We start from the raw sequence: 18970 nt of genomic DNA on the forward strand, positions 1-18970 counted from the left end.
TATGATGGTGTTCGAACTGCAATTAGTCGCCTGAAGAAAAACAAAGCGGATGGGACCGATTTATTACCGGTCAAACTATTCAAATACGGCGGCGAAGAACTGACAAGATGAATGCATCAGTTTCTTTGAAATATATGGTCGGTTGAAAGCATGCCCGACGATTGGAACCTAAGTGCGTTCTGCCTAATCCACAAAAAGGGGACCCCACAATCTATGCCAATTACCGTGAGATCCTTATTATAAGCATATAAGGTTTTAACGAGCGTTGTGTGTGAATGACTGAAGCCCACCGCCAACAAACTGATGCGATTGGACCTTATCAGTGCGGTTTCAGGCCTGGAAAATCTACTATCGACCAGCTTTTCACCAAGTTGCAAACCTTGGAAAAGATCCGTGAAAGGAAGGTCGACACAAAGCACCTCTTCGTTAATTTTAAAGCCACCTTCGACAGTACGAAAAGGAACTGTCTCCATGCTGCTATGTCTGAACAACACCAAAATCTCCGTCAGAATTTGGAAGGACCTCTCCGAGACGTGCGATACCAAGCGAAGTTCCAGACAAGGAGATTCGCTATCGTGTGACCTCTTCAATTTATTACTGGCGAAAAGAATACGAGCTGCAGATGTTAATAGAGAAGATACAATCGTCGTCGTAGACAATTTCGTCTATCTTGGAACCAGCATCAACACCAGGATGATATTGTTCCTTGAAATCCAACGCAGAATCACTCTAGCCAACAGGTGCTACTTCAGACTGAATATGCAATTGAAAAGTAAAATCCTATCTCGGCGAACTTATGTAAGTCATTCATTATTCTCGTCCTGCTATATGGTGCAGAGGCATGGACAATGACATCATTTGATGAGTCGGCCTTAGGAGTCTTCGAGAGAAAGATTTTGCGGAAGATTTATGGTCCTTTGCGAATCCTCAGCGAATCAAGAGACAGCGGCTGCGTAGCTACGTCATGCGGCCAGGATGAAGAGAACACTCCAGCTTTGAAGGTTTTCGATTCAGTACCCGTCGGTGGAATTAGAGGAAGAGGAAGACGTCCGCTCCGTTGGAAAGTTCAGGTGGAGAAGGATCTGGCTGCACTTGATATCTCACATTGGCACCAAATAGGGAAAAGAAGAAACAACTGGCACGCTGTTATTAACTCAGCCATAATCGTGTAAGCGGTGTCTACGTCAGTAAAGAAGAAGAAGAAGAATGAAGTGGTACCAACTGCGAAAATATAGTGGATTTTAAGCGGAACTTCAGAGAAGGAAGTGTAGCATTGGTTCAGCTTTTTTCTAGGAAATTTTATTGAGTAACATAAAGCATTATGTGCCAGCTGTGAAATTGTACAAAATTTGTTGAAAGTGAGCTGAAGAGAGACAAGACTATCGAACTGATTCTCCCTGAAACTTTATTCAGTATCTGAAGCTCAGAAATTCGCTAAGGATCGCTTGCACAAAAAGAAATTAGATTAGTCAATTGAAGACTAACTCGACTGAGACGACTCAGGCTCAGGCAGTTATTGCGTCATTATGAAGATAAAAAAGTGAAATGCTGACTCTAACGTGTTTCTCCAATCTTTTGGAGTTGCATATTTATAGCCCAGGCTTAAGGAAACAATCTGATCGAATACTTCCCAGTTGGAGATTCCGAACTGCTCAACAATTAAAAAACATAATTTCTATTTGCTGCAATATGTCACCCATTCCTTAACCTACCTTCTTACAAATATATTTTAATGACATATTGCCCCGCTGAGCGTATAATTATGATTTCCTTTGCGTAACAAAAAAAAAATTATTGGCCTCCACCCACTAAAAGCACGCATACCTCTCCCCGACGTACATACAAAGTATTACAATAACTATTAATAAAGCAACAAAAATATTAGAAGTAAAAAAAAGACTAACAGGTAACCTTTGTTTTTGTAGTGATAATTGTTGCACTTGTGCACATGTCAACTAGGGTTAAAAATACACTTTGTTACATTCGCTATTTCCAACCACCAACGCCACCTCTTCCCACCTCCCTTACCACATTACAATACATACATACATACACATATGTTTGTTGAGATGTGTTCGAATGTTAGCCGCCACAAATATTTCTTATCGCCTGCCGAACTAACAAATTTATTGAACACCTGGATTCATCATCCCTCTATACATGTATGACCGTTTATGGAAGAGGGGGAGTAGAAAATTGCGTTTTTTAGACTATATTCATATGTTTGTGTGTATGTATATACATATTTATTATATAATAAAATATAATGTGTGCTATATTGGAATATAATGACCGATTTTTTGAGTTTGCAGCGCTGGTTGGGTGAAATGGTGCGGCTAATTATTTCCGGTCTGCTGAAAATTATTAATGTTCGTATTATTTTTCATTCGAAAAAATTTATTATGAAGTTAGCGATTATTCGGAAGAAATCTTTAAACATTCAAGATACAAAGTAAGGGATTTATAGAATTTAGAGAAGCGTACAAGAGAGCTTTAAGGGATCACATTGGTTTACGGGTTTCAAAAAATCGAATTTTTTATTGTCTTATTAAATTCTACAATACCTCTAGAATATTGTCCTACATTCGAGTTCCAACACCCGAGTAATAGTTTCGGAGATACAGCCTTGAGAACCTCTGCGCTCGAGGCTAGCTAGGCGAAGTACGCCGTCTTTAAACGCGCTTTTCTCGAAGCTGTGTTTTTAAAGTCGGATGGCAAGATTTCAGAAGAAAAAGAAGATTTGGGATACAATTCTTAAGGGCTTGGATGAAGAACTCTTTTTTCGATTTCAATTAGTTATTTGAAAAAAAAAATGTCGCAAAATTTTTACTGAAATTTTATTTTTTTTGTAAAAATGTCTGCAAAAATCTAATTTTCAGTTTTTGTTTTCCTTCGTCCCAGTTCTAAGTTAAGGTTTTAACTAAAACACGTATTTTTTCATTTTAGACGACTGGGCGCATCTTTTCTCCGAGGAGTAACAGGAAATAGCCTCGCAATGGCCGAGCTTAAAATATTTTGTTTCAAATTTTTCAAAAAAAATTTTTGAAAAAAGGCTGGTTTTTAACCGAGGAAACGCACGTAACCCCTTAAGTTCTCTAAATGTTTGGTGTAGTGTGGAAATATGGAAACAATTAAAGGTTCTGCGGAAGATTTATGGTCCTTTGTGCATTGGCCAAGGCGCATATCGCATTCGATGAAACGATGAGCTGTATGAGATATAGTATTCAACGACATTGACATAGTTTAGCGAATAAAAGACAGCGACTACGCTGGCTAGGTCATGTCGTCCGAATGGACGAAAACACTCCAGCTCTGAAAGTATTCGACGCAGTACCCGCTGGGGGAAGCAGAGAAAGACCTCCACTCCATTGGAAATACTAAGTGAAGAAGGATCTGACTTCACTTGGAATCTCCAATTCGCGCCATATTGCGAAACGATGAAACGACAGGCGCGCTGTTGTTGTTAACTCAGCTAAAACCGGGTAAGCGGTGCCTACGCTGGTAAATAAAAAGAAGAAGAATTTTTATTTCAACATCACTCCATAAATTTTCAATAAGGTTTGCGTTGGGACTTTGCGCTGGCCAGCTCTTGATGTCCTCAGCTTTCTGCAGTGAGTCTATTATTTTTATTTTTAGCTGCGTGCTTTGGATCATGCTCAGACATAAAAACAATTCACAGGCATCGATTCGAACGCGAATGATTTCATTGTATTTTTGAGAATATTGAGGTATGAAAATTGGTCCATTCTGTCTTCCAATGGACCAGTGCCGTACAAGGAAAACGCACCCCAGACAATCGCGCCTCCATCGTCGCGCTTGAAGGTTTTTGTGGTACATCTGGAATTATATACCTGACATCTGGTGCGATGAACTATTGTTTGTCATCAGATATAATGCGATTAACCTTTGTTTCACACTCCAAAGTATTATTATCCCAAAATTTTACATTCTTTCCTAATTGTTCTTTGGCAAAGTTCAGCCGCGTTATAGTATATTACTTCTTTTGAAGGGCAATGTTTTTTTTCGACTCATATGTCCAAACAACTGAGCATCATTGAGACGCCTTCGTACAAGTCTAGTGGAGTTGCTAAACCCGAATTTTTCATTTATTTCAGCCACAACTTCACGGAAAGATTTAAAAGGAACAGCTTTGCATCTTCTGTTGTTATACGGGGAAGGGCTCTACGGATTCTTTTTTTTTTAATTTTTCAGAAAATTGGTATCAAATTGGGGAGTCGCTAAACCCCATTTTCTCATTTATTTCTGCCATAATTTACGAGCAAGGGCTCTCCGGATTTTCCAGCAAATTAGGATCTTTTTAACAAAATTTATGGCGTTTCTTCCAACAATTCATAAATTTGGCAATCTGAGATGGAATTTTGAATTTTTTATGCATATTAAAAATCATTATCCTTTTTTCAAGAGTACAATGCAAATTTCTACCCACTTTTTAAAGAGCTACTGTTGAAACAATGTCTTTTTTCCGAGACTGACAATTAACAATGAATATTTCTACAAATATCCAAAAGTGTGATATTTATTTTTACAATTCGTTAGAATGCGATTGCAACGAGTAATAATAAAAAAGTAAGCATGATAACGGCTTACCGTTATAAGTTGTGAAAGTCAAGACATACACTAACTCAGAAAATTATTGTTATTTGATAAAGCTATAACGACATCTACGTCAAGCATACCAGAGAACGTATGTCATATAATTTACGTTCTCTGAGCATACCGTAGAATTTATCTGACACAAAGAGCGGATATCACATTCAAACGGTATAAGTCCGGTAACTCACATTTGCCACCGCATTCAACAGCGCTGTGGCAACACCATGAATTAACCAAAACAGCTGATTTTGACATTCGCATAAATTGACGTAGCGTCTTTTGCCGAACGCAGAAATTAAAGTTTTTAAAAAACTTCTGACGTGTGCATCGAAAGTAAAAAAGATCATTGTTCCCAAAAAAATCGCAGTAGATTCTATACTAATTGCGAGCAAAGTATACGATATTTTACTGAAGTCAGCAATCGAGCAAAACAAAAAAAGCAATGAAAATACCAGAAAAGAGTAGTTTTCTTGTGTACTCATTGAGTATTTTCTTTTGCTACTTTCTATTCGGAATTGTGCAGGAGAAAATCACACGGGGCCGGTATGGTAATGAACCCAATGAAGATGGTAAAGTAGGTGAGCGCTTCACATATGTTCTGGCTTTAGTGTGGGTGCAATGTTTTTGTAATTTCATTTTTGCCAAAGGTAAGAAGAACGCTATGGAATAAAGTACATTACAGTCGTTATTAATTAATTGATTTTTCTCAAAAGGTATGTTATGGGCCAAAAAAACAAAAAAAGAGGATCAAACACACTCGGGTTACTATGCTGTCTGTGCGCTCACCTACTTATTAGCTATGATATCGTCTAATATGGCACTGCGTTGGGTGCCGTACCCCACACAGGTGGTAGGAAAATCAGCCAAACCGATTCCAGTAATGATATTAGGTGTTTTAATTGGACGCAAATCCTATTCATGGGTGCGTTACGCTTGTGTTATAACTATAGTTGTGGGTGTAGTGCTTTTTATGTATAAAGAAAGCCAAATTGCACATTTACCAAAAGAAACTACGGGTTTGGGAGAACTTCTGTTATTTCTGAGTTTGGCTATGGATGGATTAACCGGTGCAGTGCAGGAGAGAATGCGTGCATCGAGCGCACCATCTGGACAGCAAATGATGTTTGCTATGAATTTTTGGAGCACCATTATGCTAAGTTTTGCTACAATTTTGACAGGTAAGTTCAGTTGTAAGACCAGCTAAATACGCTAAATAAAAAACTATTTCTCATATAGGTGAAGCTAAGGAATTTATCCATTTCGCTACACGTCACCCTGAACTGTGGAGCCATTTAGCAATGCTTGCATTATGTGGTGCTATAGGTCAATTATTTATCTTTCTTATGGTTGCCAAATTCGGACCACTCGCCTGTTCTGTGGTGACGACAACGCGTAAATTCTTCACCGTGTTATGTTCGGTATTGTTCTTTGGCAATGTGTTGATACCGCGACAGTGGTTCGGCGCATTGTTGGTTTTTGCAGCGCTGTTCTTTGATATGTTCTATGGCAAGGGAAATGAGAAGAAAACTGCAGCTGCAAAGAAAGCTGAAGGAGATCTTGCGGATGACAAGAAAAAGTTGATATCATAGGATTTAGATGAAATAGTTTAGATTATATAAAATTTTATATATTATTTTTAAATTACTAGATATATCAATGATATATTTAAACATTTAACAGATAACTTCCATATTTAAAATAATAGTGTTTACGATGTATAAAGTAAAATTTCAATTAAGTTTGGTCTCACTACTTTCTCTTTTTTTTGAAGGTAGTAATATATTTTTTGTACAAATAAAATAGGAAAAAATATATAAGAATTTATTTTTAATCACTAAATAAATTATTATTGCTAAATTTTGTATATAACTCATTTCGCATTTCTAACTAACCTCCAATTTCGAATATATGTATGTGCATATGTATGACTAGAAACATTGATTATTCTATATCGCTTTGCCGGCAGTCAAGTCTTTGCAGTTGGATTCAGATTTACATCTGGTCATATGGTCACACGGTGACTCAACGGCTTGCGGGGAAAAGATTTACGCTGCCATAACAATAACACTTCTACATAACGTTTGTTGGATTGTTGTTACCGGGAACTAATACCTTTTAGTTACGGGTAAGGAAGTAGAACATAGAATATAACTTACCTATCACTAATCCCGAGCACAAAAGCACATCTCTAACTCTCACTTGTTTTCAAAAATTAACAAGTTGAATGAAAACATCGAATGTTTATCTAGTTAGAAAAACAGTGGGTTAAACACGGAAGAAATATGATTGCACTAAACTTGTTTAATAAAAAAATGTATATAAAAATCTTTAATTTTTTCTAATGCTGCGGAAGCGCGCGTGTTGTTGCTTATTTTAATTGTGAACTGCCAGTTTGAATTCCACTGTCCTTCTATTCCTCCATATGTATATGAGAGTACGTAGATTTATTTATACATACATGTATTATGTACAGATATTTCCACGTTCTCTGCGCATATCCCAACCGCCCGTCAACAGAGAGTATAATTTTCAAACTTCTCTGTTTTATTCTTCCACTTATGCTCTGGTGTATTATATTCAACGTTCTCTGCTGGTTCTCTGGCCGTATATAAAACGGATAACAGGAAGTGAGTTAAACAGTAAATAATATATCATTCACAATAGACGCAAAACTACACACAAAATAGTGAATGAACAGTTTTCCTTTGACATTTCGCCATTTGAGTGCAAGCAGAAAAGCACCTTTGCTGTCATATTCACATAAATATTTATAACGTAGTGTGTGCGTGTGTGCAATAGCCTTACAACAGGAAAAATCCTATAGTTTTTAAAAAATTGCAAACGAACGTCTTGTGTAAAAATAATAAAACATATATTTGCTAAATGAAAATAAATGAAAACGAGTACACAACAGCGCATGTGATGTGGTGAAGTAGGTGATTATTGCAAATGAAATAAAATGAAAAGAAAAGTTTAGCGAAGATGCCAATACATTAATGGCGATAAGAAGAAAAGAGGCTGAAGCTTGGGCTGAGGCTGCGAATTGAATAACGATGTGTGTGCTTGTGTGTCTATACATATGTGCATAGAGTATGTTTGCCTGACCTGCTTGTGGCCGCCACTCGCTCCAATAGGCCGTCCAGTGAGCAATTGGTGCTGCAACGGTTTGTCAGTTGTACGCTGGAAAATCATTACATTTAGTGCCGTTTTTTAAGTGATTCGTGCATATTACTTGTGGTTAAAGATTATACGCGTTAATTCAGCACTACAAAAAAGTGTATAGTTTTAAAATCTGTATTGTGTAAATAATATTTGCAGTTCAGCAACTAAATAAATACAATTTATTAGCTATACGCTCTTTAATTAGCGTTAAGTAGCAAAGCGTTGCGACGCCTTTACGCCCCTCCAGGGGCTGTCGGTTAATTATCACCATCAGAACAAAGGCATGAATGTGACAATTAAAAACAAAAAATTAAAAAGTAAATATGTACTTATGTAAAGAGTAGAAAAATAAGGCAGCCAGCAACGATAGTGTCAGCGCTTTTGGCATGTTGCTACAAAAAGTCGTTACTTTACACAAGTTGTTGTTGCTGTTATTAGACTGTCACTAAGCCGACCGTTGTCTGTCAAATGCATTGACATCTCTTTAACATTTTTGCACACAGTTACATACATTTCCTTGGGCTAGTAGAGCATATTGAGAGCAGAGGAAGTTAATTTGTGCAAGTACAAGCATGTGTATGCATGTTTGTGTTCATGCAAACATAACCGGCGAATGCCGAACGTTAATATCGTTTACCGGTTAGCTTCCGCAAACAAACGATTGTTATTGTTTGTGCGCTGTTACAGCATTTAAACGAGTTGCTGAAATTGAATTTTGTGAAAACTATTTCAAGTGCAACTAAAATATAATTTATGTGTTTATGTATGTACATACAATGTCTGTATCTAATACAAGTAAGATAATATGCCATACATTTTGGCAAAGTTTAGTCAGTAGTAGAGATTAGTGTGACTAAAATAAGCTGCAGGAAATGCCATCAAATTGAGTGTACCCCTAACCTAACTTTTATAAACAACTAGTATGTACAATATAGTGATGTGATATGATTGCTCATCTGACAAATTAAAGCGAATTGTTTGTATTGCTGTCATGCAAAAATCAATAATTTACGTGTTTTTACAGAAAATAAAATATTTTTGTACACAGTACGGTCGTATATAAAGAAACGTGAATAATATTAACCGTGCCAAAGAATATCTGCGCGTTCGTTTCGCCCGCTTATCACTTCGCTTACAATAATAAAAGCCTCACACTTGTCGTCGACCATAAACGTAAATATTATAATTTATTATTGATAATTTATTACATATCGACGCGATTAAAATTAGCGAAAGCAGCCATGCCATTTTGGTGTTTTCTTATATCAATACATATTTATGTATTTCTGTGAGTATTTGCGTTGTTTTAGCGTTTGCATTGCTTTGTCAGGGTGTTCAGCTGTTGTATCAGCAAGTATAATCAATAGGTTCACTCGCTGGGGTATTTCATAGAAAGTGATAAGTTCGATTTTTCGGTGAAACTAATACCTAGATTGCAATGGCATGCCGCATGTCTATTTTCGAGCGCTGAATATTATTATTAATAGCATGGATACAGTGTTTATGCAGTCTATAAAATTTCTAGCTGATAAAAAGTGACACAATTAATTTTTTCTCTAGTGCAGAGAGAATGCGCGAATTTACGTTATTAATACAGTGTTTACTTTTTCGCTGATTACAAAGGCCTGGGCGTGATTATATTTTGATTGTCAGCAAAATTTTTTCGAAATGAAATTTAAAGTTTTCATAAAATAACAAATCGAAAAAATTAAAATGTTTAATTTTTTTCTTTTAATATTTTATAAAAGTTATAACATAATTTGTCTTTCGACTTGTTTATGTAAGAACAATAGCCAACGACTCGCGTGGCATATCGCGTTGAAGGCAGTGTGATGAGCGATGGTGATAATGGTCGCTAGCGTGTAAATTTTTCTTCCCTCACTTTCATTGCGACATCGCTCGAAATCAATTTAATGTTTAAATAACAAAGCAGAACCGTCAAGCATAGTCACTAAGCAAATGTACTAAAAATAGTCAAAGCAAATAATAAAAAATAAAAATAAATTAAATGCAAAATCAGAAAAAAACATTAACATCGGCTGCACCAAAGCAATAATACCCTTCACAAGTGCGTCTTATAGCAATTATTTTTTTGAACGGTCAGTTTGTATGGCAGCTATAAGCTATAGTGGTCCGACTTAAATAATTTGTACGGAGATCTTAGTGTTGCCTCGAATAATAATCTATGTCAAATTTTTGTGAAGACATCTTGTGAAATAAACAAGTTTTCTTTACATGTGCTTCATTTTGATTGATCAGTTTGTACGACAGCTTTATGCTATAGTGGTCTGATCTGAATATTTTTTTTTGAGATTATAATGTTAACTTAAACTATAATTCATGCCAACTTTTTTAAAAAGTTTTCCAAACAAGAACTCGATTTTGACTGGTATGACAGCTATATGCTATCTGGTCCGATATAGGCAGCTTTGGTGGAGAAAAGATTATGTTCAAAATTTCAGAATATTATCTCAAAATCTGAGCGTCTAATTTTTTTTCACGTCACGCTGATTATTTATATATTTACTTTTTTGGTTTCCGTCGTTTCCTTCTGGGTGTTACAAACTTCGTGGCGAACTAAGTACATATAACCTGTTCAGGGTATAACAAAACAAAAAGCGAGTAAACGAATGTTTTAAGACAATGTTGTGCCATTTAAGTAAAAAACGAGCACGCTTCAATTTTATTTGAGGTAAATAGACGTAATTGATTTTAAAGTAAGTTAAAAAAAACCTGCAAATAGTAAAACGTACGCTATTAAAAATCAAATCAAAACACAAACATCTCAAAAAAATAGTAAAAAATCGTATTAAAATACCAAAATTAAAAAAAAAAATTAAAAAATCAAATGAAAATACCGAAATTTCAAAAAATGTTAACAAAATCGAATCAAGATAAAAAAATCTTAAAAAAAGTAAAAAATCAAATCAAAATACCAAAATCTCAAAAAAAGTAAACTAAGAGAGAAAAGCTGGCATACCACACTTTTGCTGCTTTAATGTGTTTGTAAGACTGCATATGTAGTACATATGTATATGCTTGTGCAAGTGCTTGCGCCAAATACTGAAAGTGTTATGCCGCTTGTCTTAGACCCCCAATGGCACAGACAACTTGTAAATGTGCAAATTCAAGACACTTTTCAATGCAACAATTATTTTTTGCGCAATTCTTTGTCTAACGCACGACACAATTTTTTGTTCAATTAAAATTTTTTCTTTGCTTGCGATGATTCTCTCCTGACAGCGTTTTCGCTATGATGTCATTGGTCACATGCGGCCAATACTAGGAGCAAACATCAACAGCGTCAGCACTACATACTTGGCACGCCCACCATTTGCTCGCGCTATAAATACACAAAATAATTTAAGTAAAGAAGAACTAAAAACGAAAACAAATAAGCGCTGAAAGTCAAAATGTGCGTCAAGCGACTTTAGGGTAAAACAAAAATTTACTTGAAGCTGTCGTTAGCGCAGCTGGGAAATGAAAAAATCAATAAATACCTAATTTAACATGGAAATTTCACTTTTATTATGATTAGCTGTCATGAATTTATGTTTTACTTAAAATGTCAAAATTTAAAGAAAACTGTGAATTTGGAAAATATTTGCATTTTAACGAGATTTTCCTTTTAATTTTATTGACAGCCGGTGTGCATCAATTTCAATAAAAATTAATTGAAATGAATTGAACAATTCGTTCGAGGCGAATGTGTAAACACGCAAAATTGCAAAAACATACACATACATACATACATATGGGTAGATGCATATAGTATATGATGTGTATATATGTACATACATATGTATGTATCAACATGGCAGTCATGAATTGAATGGGGCCACATATAGATTAGCAGGCACACAGACTCATCAAAAGCTTGAGGGCCAGTTGGCCGACTGATGGATTGATAGATTGCAATGCTGCGTGTGCGAAGGCCAGAGCGGCCAAAATGCAAAGTACAAAATTATGAGCAAAAAATAATATTTTAAAAAGTAATGGGCAAAAAAAAATATACACATACATATACGAGAATGAATATTCGCTCAATTAACGCAATAATTAATATTGGCGCATTCATGACATTTCACACATATGCACACATACATACATGCATACACATCTTATGATAAAATGCAATGTAAGCCGGCAGTCATGCAACACGCTGGCCTGGCTTGCTGCCTGCAGCGATGACTCACCTGCCACACAAGCGCGTCTGTGCTAATAAACAAACTCAGCGCTCACCACTCACGCCTCGCGTTGCATTTGCAACCCTTTCGTTTTCGCGCAAAAAATGTGCAAGCGTTTGTGAAATTCCTGAAATTAACACCGTGACTAATATTTGCCCCAATCGCGCGCTGGTGATCTCAACCCAGAGTAATTAATGGAATTACTATCTTCATTTTTATTGCCATCACCAAAAATGCACATAAAAATATTACAACATTTTGCGATATAACCAAATGCAGCGCAGCAATGTTGCATTAATTGCATTCTTTCGTCGTCAACGTGCAGCCAACAACAAACACAACAACAACTGTGCCACACATTCAACTTGCTGTGGGGCGCGCCAACCACTCGCCCACCACCCACTCTTCGGTTCAACCCTCAGGCGTGCTCACGTGTTTTATAACAGACCAACACACACACACACATATGTATACACATATATGTATATACATATGTATGTATATCATACACGCTTATGCAGACAGAGTTCATCGCTGGCAGCCCGCAGCCAACGGCCAGTGAGTCAAACCACGACACTACGCTTTATTTTGGTTATCTTGGTCGAACTTGTTTTTGCATTTTCGTTTTTGTTATTGTTATTTATTTTCCACTTGCTTGGACGGCTCGGCTGCCTTGCGCACATGCTTTGTTTTTGCGTCATTGTGCTGTTATACTCTCTTCACGTATGCATATCTCTCGCTACTCTCTCTCTCTCTCTCCGTACACTTTAACAAAATTTAACTGGTTACCGTTAGGTGACTGTTGCGGAGCATACTTTAAGGCTTTATCAGTTATGCTGCATTCTTGAAAGATAAAGATGAGTGTTGGAAATTGGGCGAGCCGTTATTATTTGACAATTTCTTTTATGTTATTGGATATATTTTAGTTCCTTTTTGTTTGATACTTTTTAATTTCGATTATTTTTGTAAAATTATTACAAATTCCAAAATTTAAGTTGAGGAAAATGGCATCACAGCAAGGAATATATCTCTACACAGTTACCAGGGGGATTTGAGAGCACTAAAATCTCTTAGTGTTCCGTCTAAGTTAGTGAAAGAATGTCTGTAATGGGTTCCAGGACATCAGTGATATCCCAGAAAACTGATGAAGCAGTTGTAAGTTCAGAACAGGACACAATTAGACTATCACAGGTTTTATGCCTCTTGCTACTTGCTGATATCTCATCGACAAATATGTTAAAAATTTAGCTGAGTCTCGGTGGAATCAGTCCCTGACTTGCTCAACAAGCAGGCAATCATGACATGAATGGACTAGCACAAGCTGAATGTTAAAATTTAAAAGTAGTAATATAAGAACTCTAGTTGGAGTACTAACAGGTCACTGTCTAATAAGCAGACACTCCTGGAGACTTGGAACGCTTTATAACGACTATTGTAGAAGCTGTCAGGAGGTAGAAGAGGAGGAGACTATTAAGCATCTTCTGTGCGATTGTAAAGCTCTATATAGAAAACGAAACGCAACTATCGGTCGAAAGTTTCTTGACAACGTCTCGGAGGTTGCTCAAATAAAACAGAAGCACGGGTTGGTTCAGAGGGAAGAGCCAGTAGAGTGAGGAGACTTTAGTTCCGGTGATATCACAATGGGCCTCCGAAAGGCATAGGTGCGTTGTGATACTGCCATTCAACCTAGCTACCTACCCAGATCATATGGAAAACAAACCGATTTTGTTGAATCTTAAAGTGGTTCCATTGAAAAAACAGTATTTTATCATTGTCAAATGGAGGTCGAAATTTGGTAAACCCTGTTAAAAATAACTTTTTCATTATAAGATTTGTTAAGATATCTAAAATCTTCCACCAAATAGAGTTGGTCGAGTTTGAAGTGGATGGAAATAATGCTTTTGTGATTTCTAAATCTCCACAACAATTAATTTCGAGTTTTAGTTTTAAGGTTCACATATTGGGTAGTAAAATTTGCGATTCTTTGCTGAAACGAAATGAAATTGAACCATTTCTGAAGCGAATGGTAACAGGAGACGAAAAGTGGATCAAATACGACAATAATGTGCGAAAAAGATCATGGTCCAAGCGTGGTGAAGCTCAACAAATGGTCACAAAGCCAGGATTGACGCCTCGAAAGGTTATGCTGAGTGTTTGGTGAGATTGGAAAGGAATCATTCACTATGAGCTACTACCGTCTGGTCGACCGATTGATTCTACATTTTATTGTCAACAATTGATGAGATTGAAGCACGCAATCGAAAAAATGGCCAGAACTGATCAACAGAAAGGGCTTCGTCTTCCATCAGGACAACGCTAGACCATACACATATTTGATGACTTGGCAAAAACTGGGAGACCTCTGCTGGGAACTTTTGATGCCTCCACCATATAGCCCTGACATTGCACCATTGGACTAGCATTTGTTTCGGTCAATGCAGAACTCTCTTAATGTAGTAAAGTTGACTTCAAGAGAAGTCTGTGAAAATTACTTGTCGCAGTTTTGCGCCGAGAAACCAGAAAAGTTTTACACTGATGGCATAATGACTCTAGCGGAAAAATGGAAAAAATGGTACATATTTGGTTCACTAAAGTTCATTATAAATATAAAAAAAAATAAGTTGAAGTTTTTTGAAAATTTCCCAATATTTACATCAGATTTTAGCATCCTTGGACAGTAGAATGTCTAAAACTGACCTTAACGAAATAATATGCGAATAAATGCGATCGAAGCTGTATCAGTTATTAGATCACTCTGTGTCTGGCCATAATTTTTAATGCATCGTATGGAACCAATCGTTTCTACAGATATAAAATGTCGGAATAGAATGTACAACTTTCATGGTTGAGACTCTTTCAATTAAAACAATCTTAATCTAACTCCACTTGCTATAGTTGTGCTATAGAGCTGTGCATAGTAGTCTCGTGAAATTTGACTAGAAAATTGTAAGCCTTTACTTAGAACATTTTGCTTGGAATACCATTCTTATATCGTGTCCGCCTCAGTTAGAATCTTGGCCGAAGCAATAATAGAAACTATAAAAAACGTTTTTGCTAGAGGTGACTCTTAGAAAGACAATGCCAAATTTGAGTTATGAAGGGCAAAAAGATAAGCAAATAAAAAATAAATAATAAATAATAAAAAAAAAAAACTTAACTAACCGTTCTACATAGCGTATACGTAATCGCCAAACACGTGCGTCTTTTCCCGGTCACGCATACGCAGCGTACAACGAAAGAAAATTCTATAATTCTATTTTCCTTTACTGTCACTACAGTAAAAACGCAAACATGTTGTAACGTCAACGTGAAACTGCAGAAATTCGTGAAATGTTGAAATGTAAATGAACTCAAGTGTTTATTTTTAATCATTTGGCAGAGTGAAACACATGAAACGAGAGCAAGAACATGCGCACGAGAGAGCAAGCGCGTAAAATTAATAAAATTAAGATGAGGGCGACTAATGCAAAGTATAGGCTAGCATACGATTAAAAGGCAGAGAGAAAGAGAGAGAGTGTGACAAGTAGAGAGCATAAGGCTTGGAGAGCAGAGCAAGTAAAAGTCTAGGCATTTTCACATGCTTAAACGAAGAGCTAAACATTATTTGCGAACGCTAATGTACGGCAGCTGTTCAAAGTCAGCACACAGCAGCTAGACAAAAAGTTATTCGTGCAAAAATAAAAGTCAAAATAAAAAGTATTTTTCAAAACAAAAAATTTTGGACAGTGAACGCGCTGAAAATTTGTGAAATTTTCCGTGCAGTGTGACTAATGCGCACAGTTCGGCCGAAATTTTTGGGCCATTACGTATAGTTAACGGTTAACTGTGAGTGAGCGTGTTTTCAGAAGCGAAATGAACATTTTTCAACCGCACCAATGCTTATGAAATCTACAAGTTAAAGTGAAAGTGCACGTCAGAAACGTTGAAACTCGGCAGAAGATTGCATAAATCGAATGCAAGAAGTTTGTGTTTTAATTTCTTCACAGAAGCGACACGCTTGATTACCAAACACTTGCCTGCGGCCAACTTCAGGTGCGTGTGTTAATGTGTGCGTGTGCTGGCTGTTAAGGGCGCATGGTGGAGAGCCTGCGTTGCGTTGCAGTTAGTTTCCGGTGCTGCACTGTACCAGCAACGGTTGCAATCGCAGCAGCAACAGCAGCAGCAGCAGTGCGGCGTCGTAGTATGGCACGGCGTGTGTCGGAAATTTTGAACAACTCAAGCTTTGCTGGCAACTCGGCAAACAAAACGCCGCAACGCAACGCAGCGTAGTTAACACAACGAAATCCAAGACAAAATCAATAGTCGCAGTAGCTGCCAAGTGGCAACAGTGTTGGTGGCGAAATTGCATGCCGAGTGTGTGTTTTTAACAGGCTTTTGCCTGCAGAGCGCAAGAAAACTCGCGAAAATTCGGAAGTGTTGCCACGAAAACGCTTGGCAAATTGCAAATGAAAAGCAAATAAGCAAAATTGGTTTTGTGAAATATCTACTAAGTGATTAAAATGTGAAAAAGTTAAGAATTTTTTAGAAATACTAAAGAAAAAATTTGTTCAAGTGTTATTTTTCTCAGATACAGTGGTGGAAGATTAATCATTAATTGTTAAATTGCGTAAAGCGAGCAGAAGATAAAGTAAAAAAAACCAAAGTTCAAAGTTTTGTGGAAAAAATAAATTTATTAACTACTAATGCTGAGCAAACATCTATTGACAAAATACGAAAAGACTTTTTCGACTACACAATATATAGCACCTAGGGCAAACAAAAATTATTAGTAATATCTTAACAGTGTGTCTAGTAAAGAGAGTTAAAAGGAAAAAAATAAGTTAAAATTTTAATTTACAAAATACAGGGTCTACCAACAAGTACGATGTGATATTAACATGAAACAAAATATTTAGTCAAAATGTTAGTTTTTTTTGTTTTGCAAATAATTTTATGTCAATTATGATTTGAACAAAATGTTGCCCAAATAGCCAGCACAGCACCGTTTCCATATCTCCACGAGTTTACGCCAATTTTCAATAACCCGGTGCAGCACCTCGGCTAAAATTGCGACTATAGTGCGCTGAACGTTGTCTTCGAGCGCCTCGAGCGTTACTGGTTAGATTAGGTTAGATGGCTGATCAAAGATCACACATGGACTACTATATGTAGTCCTTTGTGAAGCTATAGAAAAGAAGAACTACCGTGTTCGAACTTATAAATTAGCAAACGGCTTAGTAGCCAATACAAATTTGCACAGGCGTTTAATTTCCATTCACGTCAGCTCGGTGGGATGTCTGAATGTATTCACTATCAAGTGTTTAAGGCTTGACCTCCCGAAGGCGGGACAGTCAAGAAGGGAGTGTTGAGTTGTTACCACGTCATCTTCTTCCATGCAGCTACTGCAGATGGCGTCTGGTAGGATTCACAGCTATATTGCGTGGACGCCAATAGGTCAATGACCAGTTAAAAGTCTCAAAACTAGGGAGAGGATTGCCTTACTGAGGGAAAAGAGATCAATAGATCTCTTGCGATCGATTTTGGGCCAAAAGGCTTTTGAAACAGCGCATGTGCCGATGGTGGCCCAGCGCCGACCAAGCTTTCACGAAGTACAGCTATCTAGTAGTAGAACACAACTTCCGTATCCTGGAAGCACCGACCCAATCCCTAGAATGATAGCGATTCTAGAATTTCTTTTCTTGCTAGCTCATCAGCTTTACAATTTCCTTCGATTTTGCTGAGGTTAGGCACTCTATGACCGGCCCTGAACGCACTGTGAATGAGTTCAAGGCGAAACTAATGAGTCGCCAACTTTGCACAGTTGGAAATATATGTAGTTCATCCGAGCCGATTTCATCAAATTCCGGGAAACGAAATTATATGTCAGCATTGTCTTATAACGCTCGCTATTGATAGTAACGGTATTTTCTGCCTTATTTCGAAAGAAGTAAGGCTTGATGATGCCGCCACACCACAATCCGCATCAAATGACCAAATTTTGGGGATGCAATCACGTTTCCTGAACCACACGAGTATTCGACTTACTTCAAAAGCGACAATGTCGTTTATGCCAGAAATGGCCCGCATCTGGGGAGATGATTTTTCGGTTAAAAACAAAAACAATATCCAGCGAAGGCCGTGAATTTGCGTAATAATCTTAGAATATTTCGAGGCTTTGTACCAAAATGAAAGATAACACGATAAAATGGAAAACCTTACTGAACATACAAACGAAATTTGACACAAACCCGTAAACAAACATGGCTGCCACGAGCTGTCAAAATCAAGTCATCCCTATTGGTAGACGCTGTAGTAACAATTTTCAGCGGAAAAAAAGCAAAAAATGTTTATTATTATTCAAAAGAACATTCTGTGGCATTTACTTTTTGAAGATTATCTCTTTCAAATGTTTGCCGCTGCTACGTCTCACATGGTCCATCCATTGAGTAAATTTTTCGATAACTCTTTCGAGCATTTCGACCGGTAACTGGCGAATGACATGCGCAATGTTTTCCTCCAAGGCCTGAATCGTAGCGGGATTGTCCGCATAGACTTAGACTTTACACATCCTCCCAGGAAAAAGTCTAACGGTGTGATAACACATAATTATCTACTCAGTGTTCTCTCAATAAATCCATTGATTAATGGAAGTGGCGCCGTCTTGTTGAAACCAAATGTCGCCGACATCACGAGCTTCAACTTCAGGCATCAAATAGTCGGTTATCATGGCGATGATGGTGGTGCCCACAAACCACACCAAGCCGTTGTTTTTTCTGGATGAAGTGGCAGCAATTGAATCTCTTCGTCCCAAATGTTACAATTTTGCTTGTTTACATACCCATTGAGCCAGTAATGAGTCTTATCGCTGAACAAAATTTGGCTGGAAAACGTTGTCGTCGTCGGATCTTCTTGTAACTTTTCAAGAGCACAAAGAGCGAAGCGATGTCGCTTGAAAAGGTCGAGCGGCTTCAGTTCTTGCACAAGCTGTATTTTGTACGCTTTCAAATTAAGATCACGACGTGAAATGC

General features: G+C 37.2%; 2 protein-coding genes across 2 annotated transcripts in view; both read left to right on the forward strand.

The window, feature by feature from the left end:
- The first annotated feature begins 4875 nt into the window (after nt 1-4875).
- Nucleotides 4876-6415, forward strand: LOC126764654 (solute carrier family 35 member B1 homolog). The gene is made up of 3 exons (XM_050482316.1): nt 4876-5261; nt 5328-5792; nt 5851-6415. Exons 1-3 carry the CDS (start codon nt 5057-5059, stop codon nt 6201-6203), a joined length of 1023 nt encoding a protein of 340 aa, XP_050338273.1. The 5' UTR covers nt 4876-5056; the 3' UTR covers nt 6204-6415.
- Nucleotides 6416-7353: 938 nt separating this feature from the next.
- LOC126767882 (5'-AMP-activated protein kinase subunit gamma-1) overlaps nt 7354-18970 on the forward strand; it is a 236166-nt gene continuing 224549 nt past the window's right edge. The window contains exon 1 of the mRNA XM_050485583.1: nt 7354-7546. The gene's annotated coding sequence lies outside the window, so the exon portion shown is untranslated. The remainder of the gene's footprint in view (nt 7547-18970) is intronic.

This window comes from Bactrocera neohumeralis, chromosome 2 (genome assembly GCF_024586455.1).
Source record: "Bactrocera neohumeralis isolate Rockhampton chromosome 2, APGP_CSIRO_Bneo_wtdbg2-racon-allhic-juicebox.fasta_v2, whole genome shotgun sequence".
In the NCBI taxonomy this organism is placed as follows: domain Eukaryota; kingdom Metazoa; phylum Arthropoda; class Insecta; order Diptera; family Tephritidae; genus Bactrocera; species Bactrocera neohumeralis.

What these genes read in the sequence shown, in the direction of transcription:
- LOC126764654 (XM_050482316.1), top strand. Translation starts at nt 5,057, where the DNA reads ATGAAAATACCAGAAAAGAGTAGTTTTCTTGTGTACTCATTGAGTATT. An exon ending in TAATTTCATTTTTGCCAAAG is followed by an intron (nt 5,262 to 5,327) that starts GTAAGAAGAACG and finishes TTTTCTCAAAAG; the next exon opens with GTATGTTATGGGCCAAAAAA. An exon ending in TTTTGCTACAATTTTGACAG is followed by an intron (nt 5,793 to 5,850) that starts GTAAGTTCAGTT and finishes TTTCTCATATAG; the next exon opens with GTGAAGCTAAGGAATTTATC.